The following is a 24,275-nucleotide window of genomic DNA, read 5'->3' as shown; positions in this document are numbered from 1 at the left end:
TCAAACAGACAACAAGTGGTCAAAATAGGCAGTGCCCTATCAAATCCTGTTCCTGTCAATAGCAGCATTCCCCAAGGCAGCGTTCTTGGACCAACACTCTTCATATTATACATTAATGATCTCTTGACCATATTATAAGTAATTGTGTTCTCTTCGCTGATGATGTTAAACTATTTAACACTACCAACAATATAGCTTCCCTTCAAAAAGACCTTGACTTTGTGTCGGAATGGTCAAAAACTTGGCAACTCCAAATCTCAACCAGCAAATGCTCAGTCTTACACATTGGAAAAAAGAATCTGAACACTAAATACAAGCTCGATGGACATTACCTTGTAGATGACCCCTACCCTATTAAAGATCTTGGAATTTTCATATCAAATGATATAAGTGCCAAAGCCCACTGCAACTACATCATAAAAAAGGCTTTAAGAGTTGTAAACTTAATCTTAGAATAGAATAGAATAGAATTTTTTTTTTATTGGCCAAGTGTGATTGGACACACAAGGAATTTGTCTTGGTGCATATGCTCTCAGTGTACATAAAAGAAAAGATACGTTCATCAATCTTGCGTAGCTTCTTCTCCAGAAACACTACACTACTAACCAGAGCATATAAAACATTTGCTAGACCAATTCTAGAATACAACACACCTGTCTGGAACCCAATACCTCATTTCAGACATTAATACAATTGAGTGTGTCCAGAAATATTTTACAAGAAGAGTTCTCCACTCCTCTGATTACAACAAAATACCTTATGCCACCAGACTTGAAATCCTGGGTTTAGAAAATGTAGAACTCCACTGCCTTTGACATGACCTGAGTTTAACTCATAGAATCATCTGTTACAACGTCCTTCCTGTTGAAGACTACTTCAGCTTCAATCACAACAATACACGAGCACACAATAGATTTAAGCTTAATGTGAACCGCTCCAATCTCGATTGCAGAAAATATGACTTAAGTAACAGAGTTGTTAATGCCTGGAATGCACTACCAGACTCTGTGGTCTCTTCCCAAAATCCCCAAAGCTGAACCAAAAATTATCTACTATTGACCTCACCCCATTTCTAAGAGGTCTGTAAGGGGCGTGCATAAGAGCACCAACATGCCTACCATTCCTGTCCTAATGTTCCCTTTGATTGTATCCAATTTCATATAGTTATCACATACTTATGATTATATTTACACTTATATATTGTATAGTTATTTCATGCTTATGCTTATATGTACTGTTGTGACAAATAAAATAAATAAATAAATAATAAATAAATAAATAAAAACTGCAAAGACATCACTTTGAATGCTTTTTAGGTTACATTTTTAAAATGCTGTTAGCTTAAAACCGTCTGTTCAACCTGATCACTTTCTAATTTCTTTGAGTAAATATGATACCATGTATGAAATGTTTCATCTCTTTTAAATAATACGTGCAATCTTTTTGATTTTTGTTGTCCACATCCTGTCTGATAAAGAAAAGCCACACACCCTTAGAAAGCTAAAATAAAAGATTTCATTTCTGTCTTTTATCTTATAATCACTAGTTGATAGTGCTATCAGCTTGAATGATTTGGACAATTTTAATTTTTAAATTTAAAAATAATATTTTCATTATTCATTTAAGAGTATTTACATAGGGAAAAATTCCACTAGCACTTTATTTTTGACTTCTAAGTCCTAAAGTGTTTCTACTAAATTTCTCCTAGTGCAGGGGTGAAATGCTCCCAGTTGGGACCGGATCGCGCGATCTGGTAGCGATGGGGGCAGGTAGCTCGGAGAACCGGTAGCAAAAATTCCTGCCCCCGCCCCACTGCCCATGCCTCGCTGTTCCTCTTCTCTGTCCCTGAAGCTCTCGGTGGTGATATAGCTGCAAACGGCCTTAAATGACTGCCACGGCACTTCAAAGGGCTGCACTACAGCTGATCAGCGCTATTTTTAAAGAAAGTAGACCGGTGCCTGCCAAAAAAAGGCACTTGGTAGACAGGTGCCTCTCAGTAAAAGGCACTTGGTAGACCAGGGCCTCTCAGTAAAAGGCATTGGTAGATTGGGGCCTCTCACTAAAAGGCAATTGGTAGACCGGGGCCTCTCAATAAAAGGCCTCTCAATAAAAGGCAAAAGGTAGACTGGGGCCTCTATTTTTAAAGAAGGTAGACCAGGGCCTCCCAAGTTTTGTATACTTTATTATTTTTGTTATTTATTATTATTGACCATGTCCATTCAGTCACCTGACCACCAAGCCACACCCACCAATTAAGCCACGCCCACAGAACCAGTAGGGAAAATTTTTAGATTTCACCCCTGTCCTAGTGATATTTCTCTACAACCTTATTAGGTATTAAAGACTCCCAGATGAAAGCACAGTAAATATGATCACAATCTTGCCCAATAAGATTTTAGATATATTTCTTAAATAACTGTGCTCCATGATTCATGCCATTGACATAATAAAATATATTGAAGACTAGATGACTTTAAAATAATATGGAATATTATGCCAGAGGAAGAGGAGAGGATGATCTAAGCCTTCTGTGATACAAATTGGTTTTCTAGATGTGACACTTGTAATGTTTGTTTGAAATAATGGGACTTACAGAGACTCAATTGCGGCCAAAGAGCTAATCTTAGAGAATCACCTGTCAAAACAATTGATAGATGCGAACTTCACTCTGTGAAGTTTTTTTTTTTTTAACATTACAGTGTTTGTGGAAATCATTACAGAAGCTATTTTGTAAATGCAAAATATCAGGCCAGATTTTTTTAAAAACAAAATTCACTTATATGTAATGAAGCTTTCTTTATCTTTTCTTTAAACTACCAGTCTTTGTGGGAGTGGATGACGGTTCACAGAGGAAGGGTATAGAATAGACTTTTCTATTTTCTCCACAGTGTTCATGGTACATATTTCTTTCTCAAGAGTAGGGAAAGCTCACACGGCAGGAGTTACAACAAAAAGAGTAACAAAAGGTTAGCATTTTTCATCACATTTCCCACATTCAAATTGTTTTCCAGGAACTGTTTTACTTACAACTTTCATAAGGCTGATATGTGTACATATTTACATGGGTGTATGCCATGTAAGCCAGGCTTACATGCATTGATTTAAATGAATTTGTATCTCTAGATCACTTGAACAAAGTATTCCAAATTTAGGAATAATAGGGTTGGTATACAGGGATTCATAGAAAGCCAAGCTATACTACTCATTCTCAATCACATATTCTCCCATTTTTAATATGTATGAAATATAAACTATAAATATATACACACACATCACACATACAGTAGACATACACCAGTCAAGTTAGCAGAAAAGCTTATACATGAGTATATGCATTTTTAAAATATGTATAAGTTTGTCTATCAAATAGATATACTCTGAAAGTTTGTCTACCATTAGTTACAGGACAAGTAGTTAAGATTTGTGTATGTATTGCAGAATAGGATGGTCGGTTATAAAAAGAAGAAATAAAAGAAAATATTTGTATTAAGATATTCAATTTGAATATTGAATATTTCTTTTAGAATAGAATAGAATAGAATAGAATTTTTTATTGGCCAAGTGTGATTGGACACACAAGGAATTTGTCTTGGTGCATATGCTCTCAGTGTACATAAAAGAAAAGATACGTTCATCAAATATATTGTTGGTTCAAATCTCTTTGTTTCAGAGAGTATTGTGAATACCATACAGTCACAAATATTACCTAAAAGGGAGACACATGGGCTTGCATCTTACTAGTGAAATTCAATCTATCTATGATTCAGTGGCCCAGCAAGCCATCATCTGATACTCATTGAAAACATTACCGGATATGTGGTACCTTGCTCAATAGTAGTAACTGTGAGAGGGATCTTGGAGTCCTAGTGGACAACCATTTAGATATGAGCCAGCAGTGTGCAGCACTTGCCAAAAAAGCCAACACAATACTGGGCTGCATAAACAGAGGGATAGAATCAAGATCACGTGAAGTGTTAGTACCACTTTATAATGCCTTGGTAAGGCCACACTTGGAATATTGCATTCAATTTTGGTCGCCACGATGTAAAAAGGATGTTGAGACTCTAGAAAGAGTGCAGAGAAGAGCAACAAAGATGATTAAGGGACTGGAGGCTAAAACATATGAAGAGAGGTTGCAGGAACTTGGTATGCCTAGTTTAATGAAAAGAAGGACTAGGGGAGACATGATAGCAGTGTTCCAATATCTCCGGGGTTGCCACAAAGAAGAGGGAGTCAAACTATTCTCCAAAGCACCTGAGGGTAGAACAAGAAGCAATGGGTGGAAACTAATCACCTAGAACTAAGGAGAAATTTCCTGACAGTTAGAACAATTAATCAGTGGAACAACTTGCCTGCAGAAGTTGTAAATGCTCCAACACTGGAAATTTTTAAGAAAATGTTGGCTAGCCATTTGTCTGAAATGGTGTAGGGTTTCCTGCCTGGGCAGGGGGTTGGACTAGAAGACCTCCAAGGTCCCTTCCAACTCTGATGATATTATTATTATTATTATTATTATTATTAATGTAACTCTCCAGCCCATGACTCACCTGTGGATGATGTTCCTGCTTTGGAGATAATCCAATGCCAGTGCTAGCTCACAGATGAATAGTTTCACAGTCTCCTCTTCAAAACGGACATTTTGCTGCAGGTGGTAACGTAAATCTCCTCCAAGAAGCAGATCCACCACCATAAACATGTCTTCTTCATCCTGGAATGAGTACCTGGAAAAGGATACACAATACATAAGAGAAACCCCTAAAACAGTCCATTGATAGGAATGTTGGATTGCATGATTCTGCTTCAGGACATTACTTTGTGGATGTACAGCATAATAAACCATAAAAAGAGAAGAGTTTCAAAGCAAAAAAAAAAGGAACAGGAATCTGTAATCTAAAATAGTATGACCTCACACTATATTGTTATGACTCACCTGGTTCTTAATGTTTTTTTGAAATAATATTTTCGTAAAAAGATGTATTGCTATGTCCTGACTAATAATTAGTATGGCATTTCTCATTTTGAAGGCTATCATGAATTGTTGCTGGAAATAGTTTTGCCTTATTTGATAACTAAGTTCTGCAATAACATGAAAAAAATAGTGCAAACGTAAGAGTATATATTTTGTATATTCCCATAGTAAGCTTTGTCACTAGACAGAAAAGTTGTAGAACTGAGTCTTGCTATAAATTCAGTCCTGCTGCTAATTTCTCATATTTCGTTTTATACATTCTCCTAAAATTTCCTCTCAATATCTACATCTTTAAAAAGCCAACAAATGACATGTGCTTAAAAAAAATCAATACATTTAGTCTTGGAACAGTCACTGTTTTTGAACACAGAGAGAAAAGTTAGCTGCTGCCAAGCCAAGAGATTCCCTAAGGAGCCACATAATTAAATACAAGGCAAACACATCATCTCTAAGTCAATGGATGAAGCAAAATTCATGAGAATAAGAAGCAAGGCAAAAGTCTACACTACAATAGATTTGGCATGCTATCTGAAAACTCTGGGTAGAGTCATCCAATACATATTATTAGCACAAGATGGTGAAGAACTGCTCTAGAAAATCACCTCTTCAGAATCAGAAAGAACACATAAACTAGCCTACTATATTGGATTTATATTGCTCCCTCAGGACAGATTGGTAATCCAGAGTCCCTCAAAATTTTCAGAACACCCTGAAATGATAAATGAGTTTATATACATCCTCCCATGAATAAAACTGATCAGTTCATTGAAGTTAGGCTTGGGCTAGAAATAAATATGATAAATAATTTTAATAATTAAAGCATAATCATGTTTCTCAAACTTTGCAGGACCACAAAGTCACCCAGTGCATATTTCTGGTGGAAAAATAACAATGCTGTCAAAATTTAATCTTGTTTTCTGGGCAAGCCTATGGCCAGTTTATACAGACAAAGCAAGCAGCAAAGCTGGGAATGAATCTTAAATTGCTTTTAGTTTGGCTGCACACATCTATATCGTGTTTTCACAAAACTCATAACCTTCCCTCTTACATATTGCTCATAACCCTCACAGAGTCATGATCTGCAATTTGAGAAACTGTAAGTCAATAATTAAAAAAAACCATTCTCAGATTCAGTCCTGGCTATTTCCAGTCCTGGAAAAACTTTTACAGCCTAAAGTCCTGTAAAACATGGCCCAATTTTAATTTATCTCTAGATTGTGATAAGCTAATCATTCTAAATCTGGTATGTTTTAGTCTTAATGTTAGATATTGTCAATTTTCTACAAATACACAATTGCTACTGGAAAATCTGTATATGATGACGTACATAATTTCTTGAAATATAAGGTTTTTGAAAACACAAATAACTCTATATATATATTTAAAAAAATCAATAGATCATTTTTAAAATTTATCCCATTCTGTACATGCTGTTTCTTAGACATCTTTCCCATATAATGCATTGTGCAATGCATTGTGCACTCCTGCCCATCTACTCCATGACATGATCAGTTCTGGTGGATCAAGTTAATTCATTCTCACTGCAAATCACAACATATTTTTTTTACATCCTTAGAAATAGATCAACCAGTGGTTCGACTCAGAATAAAGCCACTTTCAATAGCAAAACAATAATTACACATAGCTGAAGTATGTATTTACATGTTTTAAAAATATTTGCAACTCAATGAACTCCTAGACTCATAAATACTTAACGTATTTGTACGTGCATAAATATTTGCATGTATCGTGGCAAAGGGTATGAGAAACACCAAATTATTTCCTTACTAAATGGGCAGTGAGCATAGGACTGCAATATGTGTGAACCTTTTCAAACCATAGCTCATTGTACTTGCTTTGCAAATAAATATGGTTCTACTGTAGAAAACATAGATTGTGAAAGTTAAAACAAAGAAATGTATTTGCTTACTTGCAGATCAAGAGAGTTGTTATAAAAACTGTCTCAAAAAGTATTAGGGATTTTTTTTTACTTGCTCTGCTGTGTCAAGATTAAACATCTGAATGAACTATTTGGGTGGTTACAATGGTTACAATGTAAGTGTTTCTGAACAAGTGGTCCAGCCCTTGGAATTGGTATCACAGTAGATTGGTAGTGTGGTTTTAATATCCTGTTCAACAGAGAAGGGTATAAGAAATCAATCTGGTGCTCAATTGAGTTGTTTGTTGTTGTTAGTTGCGAAGTTGTGCCCGACCCATCGTGACCCCATGGACAACGTTCCTCAGGCCTTCCTGTCCTCTACCATCCTCTGGAGTCCATTTAAACTCATGCCTACTGCTTCAGTGACTCCATCCAACCACCTCGTTCTCTGTCGGCCCCTTCTTCTTTTGCCCTCAATCTTTCCCAGCATTAGGCTCTTCTCCAGTGAGTCCTTCTTTCTCATTAGGTGGCCAAAGTATTTCAGTTTCATCTTCAGGATCTGGCCTTCTAAAGAGCAGTCAGGGTTGATCTCCTCTAGAACTGACTTGTTTGTTCACCTTGCAGTCCAAGGGACTCGCAGGAGTCTTCTCCAGCACCAGAGTTCAAAGGCCTCAATTCTTTGGCGCTCAGCCTTTCTTATGGTCCAACCTTCACAGCCTTCACATTGCAACTGGGAAAACCATAGCTTTGACTATACACACTTTTGTTGGCAGGGTGATGTCTCTGCTTTTTAGTACGCTGTCTAGATTTCCATAGCTTTCCTCCCAAGGAGCAAGCGTCTTTTAATTTCTTGGCTGCAGTCCCCATCTGCGGTGATCTTGGAGCCCAGGAAAATAAAATCTGTCACTACCTCCATTTCTTCACCATCTATCTGCCAGGAATTGAGAGGGCTGGATGCCATGATTTTAGTTTTCTTAATGTTGAGTTTCAAGCCAATTTTTGCACTCCTCCTTCACCTGCATCAAGAGGCTCTTTAGTTCCTCTTCGCTTTCTGCCATTAGAGTGGTATCATCTGCATATCTGAGGTTGTTGGTATTTCTTCCGGCAATCTTAATTCCAATTTTTGATTCATCTAGCCCTACCTTTTTCATGATGTGTTCTGCATATAAGTTAAATAGACAGGGTGATAGTATACAGCCTTGCCGGACTCCTTTCCCAATTTTGAACCAATCAGTGGTTCCGTGTCTAGTTCTCACTGTGGCTTCTTGACCCGCATACAGGTTTCTCAAGAGACAAATAAGATGGTCTGGTACTCCCATCTCTTTAAGAACTTGCCACAATTTGTTGTGATCCACACAATCAAAGGCTTTAGCATAGTCAATGAAGCAGAAGTAGATGTTTTTCTGGAACTCCCTAACTTTCTCCATGATCCAGCGTATGTTGGCAATTTGATCTCTAGTTCCTCTGCCTCTACGAAATCCTGCCTGTACTTCTGGTAGTTCTCGATCCACATACAGCTGGAGCCTAGCTTGTAGGATTTTAAGCATAACCTTACTAGCCTGTGAAATGAGTGCAATGGTGCGATAGTTTGAACAGTCTTTGGCATTGCCTTTCTTTGGAATTGGAATGTAAACTGACCTTTTCCAATCCTGTGGCCACTGTTGAGTTTTCCAAATTTGCTGGCAAATTGGGTGTAGCACTTTTACTGCGTCATCTTTTAAGATTTTGAATAGCTCAGCTGGAATACTGACTTCTCCACTAGCTTTGTTGTTGTTCATATTTCCTAAGGCCCATTTGACTTCACATTCTAGGATGTTTGGCTCAAGGTTAGTGACCACCCCAACGTGGTTATCAGGGATGTTAAGCTCATTCTTGTATAGTTCTTCTGTGTCATTTTGCCACCTCTTCTTAATCTCTTCTGCCTCTGTTAGGTCCCTGCCATTTTGGTCCTTTATCATGCCCATCTTTGCATGAAACGTTCCCTTCATATCTCCAATTTTCTTGAATAGATCTCTGGTCATCCCTATTCTATTGTTTTCTTCTATTTCTTTGCACTGTTCATTTAAGAATGCATTCTTATCTCTTCTAGCTATTCTCTGGAATTCTGCATTCAACTGGGTGTATCTTTCTCTTTCTCCCTTGCCTTTCGCTTCCCTTCTTTCCTCAGTTATTTGCAGAGCTTCCTCAGACAGCCATTTTGCTTTCTTGCATTTCTTTTTCTTTGGAATGGTTTTAGTCGCTACCTCTTGTACAATGTTGCGAACCTCCATCCATAGTTCATCAGGCACTCTGTCTATCAGATCTAATTCTTTAAATCTATTTGTCACCTCTACTGTATATTCATCAGGGATATGATTTAGTTCATACCTGAATGGCCTGGTGCTTTTCCCTACTTTCTTTAGTTTAAGCCTTAATTTTGCAAGAAGAAGCTCATGATCTGAGCCACAGTCAGCTCCTGGTCTTATTTTTACTGACTGTATAGAGCTTCTCCATCTTTGGCTGCAGAGCACATAGTCAATCTGATTTCTGTGTTGACCATCTGGTGATGTCCATGTAACAATTGAGTTGTTACGTGGTCATAATATTCTCTACAGGAATCTCTATCAACCTAGAAGTTTTAAGGTTGTTTATCTTTTAAAACAGGAAAGAGAGAAAGAGCAAACAATTCCTTAAAGTGCAGCCTGCCAACTCCAAAATAATTCTTTTCATTACATGCAGGACTGAAAGACTGCTGAGCATCAAATGTTCTAAGGTCAGAAAATCAGATACTTTACTAGTGCATAATCATGGTAGATGGTTTCTCCCCAGGTTGTCTCTTTGTATTCATCAATACTGCAAAGATAAAAGCAACTTCCTCTCTATTTATTTATTTGTTTAATAAATGCATATGCCACCCATCTCACTCTGAAAACAAAAAAAGTCTTTGGCATATTTATGTGGCTTTAATTTTGGGAAACAGAGCTCTTTCATACTTCGTGACCAGTTTATGTAGACAGCCAACAGTTGGGCAAGTTGTTAGTATATTATTATCTAAGTTTTGTTTTCTTGTTAATATAATCCATGTGATCTTTTAAATCTCCTTGGAAGATTTAGCAGCAGCAGCAACAACATTGATAACAATACAATTGTTACAAGACAACCAAAGGAGAAAGAGTTGCAAGAAATAAACTAAAAAGAAAACAACAGTAAACAGGGGTATTGCTGATCACTATCAATAAAAGAGAATATTTGCTGCTCAGAGTTGAAATGAGGGGTCCTTGGCGCTCTCTGAGCTTGGTTGTTTTCATGCAGGCGTTTCATTACCCAATGAAAGAAAAGTCAAAGAAGAGTCCTCCACTTCTCTGCTCGCAATAAAATACCTTATGCCACCAGACTCCAAATTTTGGGCTTAGACAACTTAGAACTATGCTGACTTCAGTCTGACCTAAGCATAGTATATAAAATTATCTACCACAATGTCCTACCTGTCAATGACTACTTCAGCTTCAACCACAACAATACACAAGCAAATAATAGATACAAACTCAAGGTAAACCACTCCAAACGATTGCAGAAAATATGACTTCAGTAACAGAGTGGATGCACTACCTGACTCTGTAGTTTCTTCCCCAAACTCCCCAAACTTTAAGCTTAAACTGTCTACTGTTGACCTCACCCCATTCCTAAGAGGTCTGTAAGGAGAGTGCATAAATGCACCTATGTCCCTATCGTCCCTGTCCTAATATTCCTTTTTACTTACTCTTTTCATGTATCCAAATTATGTTTATACTTTTACCTGTTATCTGATATATAATTGATAAATAAATAAATAAATAAATAAATAAATAAATAAAATAAACTAGGTAACATCAGCAGCACTGATATAGATGATGTTATCTGCACTGATGATGTTATCTCGTTTGGGTCTTCAAGAAAACAACCAAGCTTGGTTGCTCACTATGTAAGTGGAATTGTAAATAATAAATCAAGTCTCATTTCAGTCTAGCTTCTTTCCTGGAATTCATGGACACATCCATGTAGTTTCTTAACAGTAATAGAGAAGTACATTGCCTTCTCCTGAGATGATAATGATGAGGATGATGAGGATGAAGCTATTTCTTATTTCCTACTGTAGCTTACAGTCCAAAGATTACCTGGAAATTTTCCACCCAAATACTAACCAGACATGATCCTGGACTAGGTGCTTCCACTGGCTGAAAAATAAACCACCAATTCAATTACACTGAAGGTGCTTGATAACCAAGTAACAACTAGGAGTAGCTAAATCTCTGAGTCACGATTCCTTCTTCTGAACAGATCCAGGACATTTTTTCATTAGAAAACAGATTAACTCAAGAAGACACTTCGTGGAAATGTGCAATACAAGGCGACATCATTGCCATTGTGTTCAATTTATAGGAGCTTAGGGTCTGAATTCTCCCAGAAGCTGACAAAGAAAACCTAGAATTCTAAAACATGGTTGATAAATTGAGATTGTAGTACAAAAGGGAAAAACATTCTTTAAAGGCATTTCTATCAACCAATGCTCTAAGCAAACAACTCTAGTCCCAGGACTCATTCTATTACCTTAAATTGTATTTTTATGTTGCAAACTACTTAATTATGTTTATAATAAAGATAATAACAAATAACGGCAAGTTTGCAAAATTGCTTTGAATTCAGCCCAGCATTTTTTTTAATGATTGTGCCATTCAAAACTGTTTGTTTGGAAATCTTGCTTCTTAAAGAAGAGAAATACGTAGCTCAGGGAGGAATTGTGGACTCCTTGATGCTCTCTGACTGTGATTGTTTGCTAGCAGACATTTCATGACCCTACTAGTTAACATCATTAGTGTGAGAGTCTGAGGTTTACTCCCTATATCTATACAGAGGTGTGTCCTGCCAGGGAATTAACACAATCAAGTAGAAAAACAATACCCTAATTAAGGAACTACCAAGGAGAAAGCCATACCCTCACTAATACTGGTAGGGCAAGACACTATATATATTCTTGACCCCTGAGACACCACCACTTATATTCAGATTAACAGAGTTGGAAGGTACCTTGTAGGTCATCTACTCCAACCCCATTCCCAAGCAGGAGACCCTACATCATTTCTGACACCTGACAGTCCAGTCTCTTCTTGAAAGCTTCCAGTGATGAAGCTCCAACTTCCAAAGTTAAGCTGTTCCATTGGTTGATTGCTCTTACTGTCAGAAATTTTCTCCTTATTTCCAGATTGTATCTCTCCTTGTTCAGTTTCCATCCATTATTCCTTGTCTGGCCTTCAGGTGCCTTGGAAAATAGCTTGACTCCCTCCTCTCTGTGGCAGCCCCTCAAATATTGGAACACTGCTATCTCCCCTGGTCCTTCTCTTCACTAGACTAACCATGCCCAGTTTTTGTAACCGTTCATTGTATGTTTTAGCTTCCAGTCCTCTAATCATCTTGGTTGCTCTTCTCTGCACTATTTCCAGAGTCTCAACTTCTTTTTTATAGTATGGTGATCGAAACTGGATGCAGTATTCTTGGTGTGGTCATACTAAGGCTTTATAGAGTGGTATTAGTACCTCACTTGATCTTGATTATATCCCTCTGTTAATGCAATTTAGGATTGCATTGGCTTTTTTGGCTGCTGTCGCATATTGTTGATTCATATTTAATTGGTTATCCACTAAAACTCCAAGATCCCTCTCACAGTTACTGTTATTAAGCCTGGTTTCACCCAGTCTATATGTGTACTTTTGGTTTTTCTTGCCAAAGTGTAAGATTTTACTTTTCTGTACATTGAATTTCATTTTGTTAGATAGGGCACAGTGTTCAAGTCTGTCAAGATCCATCTGGATCTTAATTCTATCCTGTAGGGCAGGGCTATCACACTTGCAGCCCATGGGCCAGATGTGTCACACGCTGGCCACACCTTCGCCCGGTTTAGCAAAAGGGAAAAAAGTCACCATACATCATGTGATGCCACCATGACGATGCGAGTTTGACACCCCTGATCTAGGGTGTTGGCTATTCCTGCCAGTTTATATTATCCACAAATTTGGTAAGTTCTCCTTCTATTCCCTCATCTTCCCATAACACTTCTGTGTGAAGAATCAGAAAACGAGGGAGTGCAAAAGTGTTCACTTATTCAGGGATGCAATTGCAAGCTTACACAGAAGCAACTAAGAGATGGAAATCCAGACTGATCAGTGCTAATTGCATGTGGGGAGAGACTAAAATTCCCCTCTCCATAAGGTTCCACCTATCTATGGCCTTCCTAGAATAATTTCTCTTGATAACCCAACCTTGCAGGTTTTGTATGTTACTTTAAGCTGAGCATCTTTTGTAACTGGCTCTCACTGTGAAGGTTTCTTAGAAATATCAACCCTTGCTTGACTCTGACAATGAACCCTGCCTTGCTCAATGAAAACAGTGTTTGCTACCCACAGGAACCCAATTCCTTTTGAATTCAGAATGCATTTACAACAGTGACACAGTCTGATGGATTTATAGCCTTGACCTGCTAGTTAAGTAACTCCAGCCTAAAGGGCCAGGCAATAAATTCTCACCAAGGCAGGCATAAAAGCATAGACCTAAGAAGATCCATGGTTCAATATTTTTCACATCTATGACAAAATACAATCCAGTTTGAATGAAGGTTTAACTCTGTAATTTCTGCTTAAAGAGGTTGGCCTGGCCATAATGAGAGAAAATCCCAGTTTAAATTCTAGCACAAGTGAGTTACCGAGGCTGCTTGTGTTTTAAAATGATTTGTGTCCAAAGTATCCATTCAACATCCATGGGTTTGAGGCTACTTTGAAGAGCATCCAGAAGCTCCAGTTGGTGCTAAATGCAGTGGCCCACATGGTTTTGTACAGACCCCGGTGTGCACATGTATCACCTCTCCTGCGGGAGCTGCATTGGCTGCCAATTTGCTTCCGGGTACAATTCAAGGTGTTGGTTGTTACCTTTAAAGCCCTTCATGGCTGGGGACCAGGTTATCTGGTCTCTTGCCAGTCATATCTACCCACCCATCAGAGCGGGGAAGAAGGGAACGCTGCAGGTCCCATCCCCAAGGGAGATACATCTGATGGGACCCAGAAGAAAGGCCTTCTCTGTGGTGGCTCCCTCTCTCTGGAACATCATTGCCCCAGAGATTAGAATGGCCCCCACTCTAGTACTCTTCCAGAAGGTGTTGAAGACCTGGCTCTGCCAGTAGGCCTGGGAAACCCAGAGAGGGATGGAGCCCATTAAATGGCTCGTGTGATCTGCTGTTGCTGGGGCAGAGGGTGGGGGGGGGTGATATTATTAGGTTGACTCAGCCTTCCATCCTTTATAAGGTAGGTAAAATGAGGACCCAGATTGTTGGGGGGCAATAAGTTGACCTTGTATATAGTATACAAATGGATGAAGACTATTGCTTGACATAGTGTAAGCCGCCCTGAGTCTTCGGAGAAGGGCGGGATATAAATGCAAATAAATAAATAAATTATACTATATTAATTTATTTGATTCTTTTTATTAGTTTTATTGTTTTAAATGTAGTTTTATATTCTGTAAACTGCCTTGAATCGGCATGGGTGAATAGGTACTATATCAATTCAATAAATAAATAAATAAAGACACACAGACAGACTTGCTCGGGGAAATTAATTTACCTTCGTTTTGCTATTGACTGCCAAAAACATATTATTTATAGTCAATGGGCAACAGCTCAGAGAAGCAGGGAAGGCAGGTGTTATTTATTGCTCCAGCTAAAAGAGCATCATAAGATGCCCTCATTTATCATGTTGCCTGTTTTCTTCATTGAGCGCTTATAAGACAGGGTCTCTCTAGTGACAGGCTGCTGCTTTCTGCTTTATACAGGCTAGATAGACTAAACAGGGAAAAATAAACACTAAGAAAATTAACACCAGAGGAGACAAATAGTTGAAACCTTTTACATGCCGGGAAGACTCATGAAAAGGAATAGAGGCACCTGGGGACCAAACTAAATAAAATGATAGCACCACTTTACCATGTACCAATTTCTTCTCAAGCAGCACATATGGGCAATTCAACAGCAGAAACACTGATCAGGAAGAGCTGCCGTAGGACTCTCCCATCTCAATTTTCTGTATGAAAAAAACTGCTAAGGAGAAACTGGTTTGAAGGTGGAGGGCAGGAGGAGGGATCACAGGTAGGGGAGAGGTTCAAATTCTGTGTTTTAAATATGAAGTAGGCAGCAATCCAGATTTGACACTCTGGTTTGGTTGCTAGATTTAGAGATTCAGCCGTTTGCAATGTGTTTTGGACTCTTGAAGTTACAGGCTCCGGGTTTTTTTTAGGTTATCTATTCTCTATGTCAAATAGGAACAAACTCAGTTGGATGTAATTAGTAAATATTTTAAAATGTAAACAACAATTATAGGCATTAATTCCCTTCCCCACTTTAATCCCACTTTGGATGAACCTTCTAGAGATGCTGTTTGCCTTGGAAGAACATGCTCCCTTTGGGGAAAAAAATGGAATACTTTTTTCCCCAAATCAAATAGCAGATAAGAGAATTGGATTCTAAATCAGGATAGTTAAAATTCCATTATTCCTCTCTATCTGTGTTACAATTCAGATTACAAAATAAAAATAAAAATGAAGGCATTCCTGAGATTGTCTAAGACTTGACTGGCATGTTGTATGAAAGTACCTAGCTGTCATTCTTACTTATTTCGAGCATTCCAATGCTATCTTCAGAACAGCCTCAGAAGAACATAACTGAGGATAAAACTCTAGTTTACTCCTGAATAGGTGTCCATAGGGTTGCTAAATTCATATGTTAAGGAACTGTTGGCTTCTATAGTGCAATACAACAGCTAGGGTCCATTTCTATTTCCAAAGTCCAGCTTCCTCAGATTTCAAACTACAACATTTATTTGATAGTAGCATTCAAGTTAAATGTCCAATGGCAAAGGTGGGCCCAAGCAAGTCTGCTGTGATTGCTGACTATTGCTTCTGTAATTAAAGCAGAGTGATTTATTTTCAGTGGTTATAAGAATGCTCAATTGGAGCAAGCTTTTTGACCCTTCCGGGAAGTAGGATGATTGAATTCATTTGGACTTTGAGAACCTACGGACTGACTCTGGTCTTTTTCTCACTGCCGGTTTCGACCGGGACTGTCCTGTGCAGAACACAGGAAATTTATTTTTAATCCTCATGCAGAGACTAGCACAGTTTAAACAAAAAAGTTATCTGAACAAAAGGCCCAAAGCTTTTGCATGGCTGCAGTCAAAGAAAACTTGACAATTCCTTTTGGACATGGCCTTAACATCATTCCATAGCAGCAATATTATATCATGCCTTTTGAATATAGTCACCCAAAACGCTTGCACAAAAATTGAACAAAGTTTGAGACATTGCTAAATCCACTAATCCAGACACCTATCAAAAATTTTCTCCCTCCACCCCTCCCCATGATAAGGAGAGAAATTGGCAGGAGTTTCTTTCCACCAGCTGGCGGTGCTGGGAAGGTAAATGAAATCAGAGGAAATCACCAATCACTTTTCCTTAATGTAACCCACATTAAAGCAATAAAGACAACACAATTCCGGCTTCATTACTTAGGCAAAACAAGACAAACTATCCTGGCTACATTTCTTCACCTTCAAGGATCAGAAGAAAGCATTTTAATGTGGCCACGAGGAAGAGCTTCATAGCTCGTTCATATTTAAGAAATCACAGCTTTCCATTATGGACCGGAAGAAAATATTAGGCCTGGCAAGGCTGAGAAAAGTAGAAGACAAAGTAAAATGGATAGACAGGATTAAAGAAATGAAGAAATGCCCTTAGAAGGGCTACAATTTATTACTGAACCCACATTAAGTCACCAGGATTCAAACCAAACATTAGTGACGCCTAATGATGCTTTCCATTGCATCTCATTGTGAAATATTATGGTTCTTGCTCTTTTTAATCAAGGGCTTTATTGTTGTTATACAGCAAATTAGTTAACTAGCCTAAATTATTAGAACCAGGGGTAAAATCCAGCAGATTCTGACAGATTCTGGAGAACCGGTAGCGGAAATTTTGAGCAGTTCGGAGAACCAGCAAATACCACCTCTGGCTGGCCCCAGAGTGGGGTGGGAATGGAGATTTTGCAGTATCCTTCCCCTGGAGTGGGGAGGGAATGGAGATTTTGCAGTATCCTTCCCCTGCCACATCAAGCCACACCACATCCACCAAGCCACGCCCACAGAACCAGTAGTAAAAAAATTTGGATTTCACCACTGATTAGAACTGTTAAGATCACCCAATTCCCCAAAGAGAAGCTTACAGTATATGACTGTCCAGACTAAACAGCATTCCCAATAGTCAGAAAAAATGTTGCATTAAAAAAGACAAATGATACGTGTACACGTGTTAAAACAAATCAAGCATGATTTTTTTTAAATATCTGATTCTTTAACATTTGCCTTCTCATTTCAGGTGTCAGTTTCAGGTGTCAGTTTGGATACAATACCTTTGCTGAAATTCACTGAAATCTGTTTCATTATCATTCCCCCCCCCGCCCCCATCTAAGAGGTTTTGCGACAGCTAATTTTTCAACACTCTGCCAGCAACGCCACCTAGAACCCAAAGCTGAATGAAATAATAATCAAAATAGGAGACTGGGGTTCTAACAGTTACATTCTATAAAAGCCTGTATTTCATTATTTCTGTTTCAAGGCCCCTAGAGCCAAAGAGCACTTCCTAAATCAAAAAAAAAAAAAAGAGGAAGGTTCTAATATGTATTATTAGTGTTCTGATCAGCACAGACGTCTTGAAAGTAAACAGACCGTGAGGCTGATTTCAAAACTTGCTTTGTCCTAAAGCCTGGTGAAGGTTTTCAGACACAATATAGAATAGGGACTTAAAGAACAAATGAAGAGAGAGGGTGGTGAAGAACTTTCTAAGGATTGAGCTACACGTCCAGTTTTCCATGAATTCCTGAAGCTGGGAGAAACCATGTTGGCATAAACCATGCTATTCCCATGTTCTTAATGGCCATTTGGAATGTATAGCTGTGATCTGTATATTTCTGCTGGACCCTCTAAGACTGTGATCAACAGTGAGACTCAAATGTTGCCAATCAAGGGAAAAGCCTCCACCAATTGCAAGAATAGATTGCATGCTTAGATGGTACTTGTAGGGTCTAGTGTTCCAGCCAACCAATTTTCTTCTATTTCCTTTTTCCTAGCAAAGGACAATTGATTTAATGTACAATCTGTGCTAACAAAGATTTTGTTTCTTCAAAGATAATGCCAATGTAGTAATTGGTTCTTCAGATGCAGCCACTTCATGGGCTTATTGCAACTGGAGTTCAACAAAAGAGATTTTGACATATGAGAGCAAGGTATTCAACTGCAGGAATATTTAGGGCGGATACACACAGTTTCTATCCTCAGCTGAAAGGATAGCTGAAGGCCAGGAACAGAAAAAATGTGAATGAAATTAAAGAGGCAAAACTAATACCAACAGCTACAGTCACCAGTCTTAGAATTGACAGTGAAGATACTGAAGTGGTAGAAATACATTGCCAACCGGTACTTGGTAGAGCAGCAAGGAAAACTTTGAAAAAGATATCCATATGGCAGGATTTGTCTGTATCTGCAAAGATCAGAATTGTGCAGACAATGGTTTTTCCCTGTGACATTCTCTAGAAGTGACTTTGAAGCATTTGAAACAAGGATGTTGGGTCCAATAACAAAAGATGGACAGTTTGCCAGAGAAGGAAAGAACCCCAGGATTGCTTAATATCATGACTGATTTCCTACAACATTCAATAGAATGGTTTTTCTTCTTCTCTCAATTTTAAATTTTAAAGAATTCACAAGATCCAGTACTTGAAAATATTAAAACAGTTAATGTCTTTAAAATTGTTTTATTAATTTAATTTTAAACATTTCTATGTCACTTTGAAACCTGGAGTCCTCTCCCAGGGACAAAATATGCCAGATATTATCTTCTTTGCATAGAATATCCAGTATTAATCATAAACAGATTTAAAAATATTGATAACAATCAGGATAATCATTACCTATACTGCATTATTAATAAGTTCAATATCATTATAAGTCTCGGTCACAATATATTAGTTCATAAAAATTAATCAGTACTGAAGCTTGCTAATCTACCGGGGCGGGTTTCAAAACCTGTCGCTACCGGTTTGATCGTGGGCGTGTATGCGCTCATGTGCAATGCTTCTGCGCATGCACAGAAGCTTCTGCACATGCACAGAAGCTTCTGCACATGTACAGAAGCGTCCAGGCGGGTGGGCAGAGCCTCCCACTGCTGCCTCTGCCAGTTCACCTGATAAACCGGTAGCAACCCACCACTGTAGTCTACCCACATCAGCAAGAAAACCAAGAATGCTGAAATATGTGAATTGTTGTTAAATTTTGATATCAGACCATTGCTTTGCCTAATCAAGGCCTTCTTTTATAACATTAACCTGTCCAAAAAGATCTCTTGCTAGATCCAGCACCATTGAAGAAAACATTACAATTTCTTCTTTTGAACAACAAGAACAACAACAAATCAAACATATAACATTTGTACCCTGAGGTTAGCAATAACTTAATAACAGAAGTAGATGAAAGTGGGAAGGTGGGGAGCGGGAGCTCTATTATCAAGGTCCTGCTTCAAGTATTAATTTGAACCACAGGTAGCTTTGGAAAGAATCTCTTGTTGCTCTCAGAGCCCGCTCAGAAAACTGGGTTATTTTAACAACAAAAAAAGAGGAAACCAATAAACACTGAAGAACAGCAGGGATGAACAATTGTCATGTAGTTAGAAAAAACAAACAAAACTACGCTTTACAGAGAAACCAAGGCAACATAATCCCAGAAAAATAATGGAAGCTGCAATACTCGGATAGGTGGATGCTCATAAGGAATGTGTGTTACTTACCACAAGTTTACAAGGAAAGGATGTTCCAGTCCCTGCATGATCTGTAACTCTTTGAATACATTTCGCACTTCATTCCGTTCCACACATTTTTGTTTATTCATGTACTTCATTGCATACATTTTCTTGGTATCTTTCTTCTGAACAATGCATACCTAAAGGAATAAAGCAAAGTATCGTGTTCCATAAAATGGAATGTGTAGAACGAATATAGCAGAAATGCAGATTGTTCTATAACCCGTCTTCAGTAGAAGCTAACATTTATTTCAGTGCTGCAACTTCATTTCCCCAGTTTTTATTCTTAGGTGTAAGACGTATGATTTGCCTCTGAAGACCATCTGCAGGGAAATTAGTAGGCTTTCTTATGCAGCTGGTTGGCCATGATGAGAACTATAAGGCTGGACTAGATGAGTACTGCTGATTTATTCTTTATTTATTAATTAAATATGAAGAGCCATCTCAACAAAGTGACTCTGGAAGGTACACAGCAGAGGTGGTATTCAGCAGGTTCTGACCAGTTCTGGAGAACCGGTAGCGGAAATTTTGAGTAATCCAGAGAACCAGTAAATACCACCTCTGACTGGCCCCGCCCCCATCTATTCTCTGCCTCCTGAGTCCCAGTTGATCAGGAGGAAATGGGGATTTTGCAGTTATCTTTCCCTGGAGTGGGGATGGAATGGAGATTTTACAGTATCCTTCCCTTAGCACGCCCACCAAGCCATGCCACGCCCACAGAACCGGTAATAAATTTTTTTGAATCCCACCACTGGTACACAACAATCAAATAATTGTTGTTTACCTTCCAGAGTCACAAATATATATAAACGACATATATAACATGTCTATATTAAGAAATAAACAGTATAAAAAAAGAAAATATACAAACCCCTAGGCAAAGAGACGATAAAAATAGTCACCTCAACAAAGGAGGTATCTGAGCACACCTCCAGTTCCCTGGAAGCCCCAGGAGTACACCCAGGTCTTAAGGGCCTTTGGGGATGGGGCTTAATCCTATTTGGGGGAAATTATGTTTCCCCACATTAATATTTCCACCAAGGCTGCTAAATTGCCAATACCAAAGCTAGTATTTTTCAGGGAAAATATGATGAAAATATGATGATTTTCAGGGAAAATATGATATAAGGTGAAAATATTCAAATTGTTTCAAAGATGTCCTTCTAATTAGTAATCTGATCCCCACTTGAATTAACCCAGAGGTAGTCAGAGCCTCTATTTCTTAGGCTTCATCATTGTCCAACTGCTTGTCTTTGAGATAACATACAGTACTTTTTAGTACCTGGGGCAAGATCTCTATCATTTTTCACAAGTCAATTCTGACATGAAATGGAGAACAAATGAATAAATGAAAATACAAGACTATAGACCGTCTCTCCCCCAATTACATCTACACAGCCCACCAGAAGTTAGGGCATGTTGCAAGCCCCAACTATCAAGGAAGTACATTTGATGGGACCTAGAAAAGGGGTCTTCTCGGTGGCTCCCTTCCTTTGAAATATCATTCCCCCAGAGGTATGATTGGTTCTCCATCTTCTTGTTCTTCTCAAGACCTTGAAGACACAGTTTTGTCGGCATTTAGAGCCCATCAAATGTTTGTCTGATTCTCTTGTTGCCACTACAGAGTGGGTTGGGGGGAGGTTAAGCTGTGAATTATTAACTGAGATTTTTAATGTTTTGACTATATAAATTTGTTAAAATAAATAAACAAGTTATGCTCCGATAAAACTATAGAGAAGGGCTGGACAATGTTTTATGTTATTTGTAGCAACAATCCTTGGCTCCATGGCTTGCAGGCTAGAATAAGGTTTCCTTTTTCCATGAAGGAGATTAAACTGCAGAATTTCTGATGCCTTTAACAACAGGCACAATGATATTCATCCTCTTTCTTTGTTTTGCAACCTGGGACTATGTAGGAGATATGATAAGGGATCCATTCTGTGATGGAATCCACATGAGATCACATTACTGACTTAGATGTGTCCCCCAGATAGTATCGGATACATTCTCTCAGAATAATACAAGCCAAGAGAATCATGAATGCTCACATCTAATACAATGGCTGCAAACAGACTTAAAGTGGAAATAATTTTTCATATAAATCCTCTACAAAAACAACATGATGGGAATTGGAAGAGGAAAATGAAGCAGAATGCAGCATGCCCAAATTTGCTCTATGAGAAGGTTTGCATTTATTAGAAACACACACACACACACACACACATTCAGAAGCTTGGAGTTATCAATATGGACAATTTGATGTCTTGTAATATTATTTGAAGATTTTAGGCATACAAGGAACAAGGCTCCGGTTGCAAGCCATTTAGATTTAGCATGTAGCTCTGGACAATATTTTATGCTTATTTGGTAAGAAGGAACTATTTCTTTAGATGATTAACAAAGATATAGTTTACAAAAACATACCTTTCCAAAGCTTCCTTTTCCAATGGCTCTGAGAATTTCAAAATGATCAAAGGTAACTATAAAAAGGAATAAAATATAAATAATAAATAAAAGCTCAGCAATTTTACATTAAAATTAATAACTTTCAAATTATTATTTCAAAGATGCACTTATGGATCATCATGGCTAAAACTTAGCTATTTGTTCCTATATTTTGTTGGAAACAATATTATTACCCTATGTTATTTCATAACAATAGCTATATCGTAAAGTAAGTGCTCACTCAACCTTCTCTCATTAATAGTTAAATTATGGCCGTATTAACTATAAAAACTTTTCTTATGTTTAACCTTTTCCATCCATCTCGAAAAAGGATAAGATATTAAGCAGAAACATTTTTTTATTTTCTCTGAAACCAGGCTTGATAAGCTGAAATGATGCAAACTATAGAATAGAATAGAATAGAATAGAACAGAACAGAACAGAACAGAACAGAACAGAACAGAACAGAACAGAATAGAATAGAATAGAATAGAATAGAATAGAATAGAATAGAATAGAATAACAGAGTTGGAAGGGACCTTGGAGGTCTTCTAGTCCAACCCCCTGCTTAGGCAGGAAACTCTACACCACTACAGACAAATGTGCATCAATCTCTTCTTAAAAACTTCCAGTGTTGGAGCATTTACAACTTCTGGAGGAAGTTACGTTATATATATACATTTTATATATTACAAAATGATGCAAACTTTGAAGGGGCCAGCCAGATGTGGTATTTGCTGGTTCTCCAAACTACTCCAAATTTACTCTACTGGTTCTCCAGAACCTGTCAGAACCTGCTGAATAGCACCCCTGCAGTGAACTGCAAAAATGTTCTCTGTATCTTTTTGCTGCTCTCTAGTGATGCACCTGCATTTTTGGAGGCAAGGGGTGGTAGATTGAGTAGGAAAATAGTCATTGTCTTTACTACTTATTATTTTGAAATGAAACTTTGAACAAAACGTAGCACCTGGGATTTCATTGGCGTTCCATCTGCCAGGATTAAGCAATTCGGAACAGAGTTTTACTTGCAAATACAGCTCAGGAGCCAGTTTGTTGTAGTGGTTTTAAGGCACTAGGCTAGAAATGGGGAGGCCATGAGTTCTAGTCCCAAAGGCACAAAGCCAGCTGGGTGACTTTGGGGTAGTCACTCCCTTTCAGCTCTAATAAACAAAACTGTGGGGATTAGTCTAGGAGTCAATATTTGAAGGGACCAAAAGAAAAAGAGGAAGAAGGAGGAGCAGCTCAGAAGATATGTTTGGGTTTTTTTGTTTTGTTTTGCTTTGCTTTGCTTTGTTTTGGAAATGCACTGAGCCTTTAAAGTATTCCAGGCCTTTTGATCACAGGGAAATCAGAAAGAAAGAAAGAAAGAAAGAAAGAAAGAAAGAAAGAAAGGAAGGAAGGAAGGAAGGAAGGAAGGAAGGGGGGAGGGAGGGAGGGAGGGAGGGAGGGAGGGAGGGAGGAAGGAAGGAAGGAAGAAAGAAAGAAAGAAAGAAAGAAAGAAAGAAAGAAAGAAAGAAAGAAAGAAAGAAAGAAAGAAAGAAAACGAGCAGCCACTTCTCATAGTAGGCATGTGCTAAACAGCATTTAAATTTCAGGCTGATTAAAAAGACTAAATCAACATATGTTGGCCTTAATTAACACGACCTCAGAATTGTCAGACATTGCCCAAGTGACAGCCTAAAAATGCAGCACTTCATGCCCCTTCCATCCCACCAATTAAGAAGATGGGCAAACCATGCATCTAACCTGTTTTTTTGCCTAGGATAGCAACAGGAGAAATTGTGAAGAGGTCTGTAAACAGTTCCCAAAAAAGACAGTGAGCTAAGGGTTAAAGTAATACTAAACGTGGCATAATAATGCCAATTGTACAATGCAGTTTAAAGTCTTTATCAGATCATAAACAAGATAACTGCGGGGGAATTGTACAAAGTCAATTACGATTTGTACAGAGCAATCTTCCCAGAATTGTAAACTGCCATGCTGGCTGACTATTCTGGAAACTGTAGTCACACTACATGTGAGTAAATAAAACCACCTGTGGGTTGGAAAAACTGGGAAATAGGTTTTGAGAAGCAAGTTGCA

General features: G+C 38.2%; 1 protein-coding gene across 1 annotated transcript in view; it reads right to left on the bottom strand.

The window, feature by feature from the left end:
* Window positions 1-22,220, bottom strand: part of STK32A (serine/threonine kinase 32A) — a 55,461-nt gene extending 33,241 nt beyond the window's left edge. Inside the window, exons 1-3 of the mRNA XM_058174086.1 lie at window positions 22,173-22,220; window positions 19,737-19,888; window positions 4,548-4,721 (exon numbers count right to left, since the gene is read on the bottom strand). Coding sequence (XP_058030069.1) covers window positions 4,548-4,721; window positions 19,737-19,855 — 293 coding nt within the window. The 5' untranslated portion in view covers window positions 19,856-19,888; window positions 22,173-22,220. The remainder of the gene's footprint in view (window positions 1-4,547; window positions 4,722-19,736; window positions 19,889-22,172) is intronic.
* Window positions 22,221-24,275: the final 2,055 nt, after the last annotated feature.

Source organism: Ahaetulla prasina, chromosome 2 (genome assembly GCF_028640845.1).
Source record: "Ahaetulla prasina isolate Xishuangbanna chromosome 2, ASM2864084v1, whole genome shotgun sequence".
Lineage (NCBI taxonomy): Eukaryota > Metazoa > Chordata > Lepidosauria > Squamata > Colubridae > Ahaetulla > Ahaetulla prasina.
This window is presented reverse-complemented; position numbering and strand designations above follow the sequence as displayed.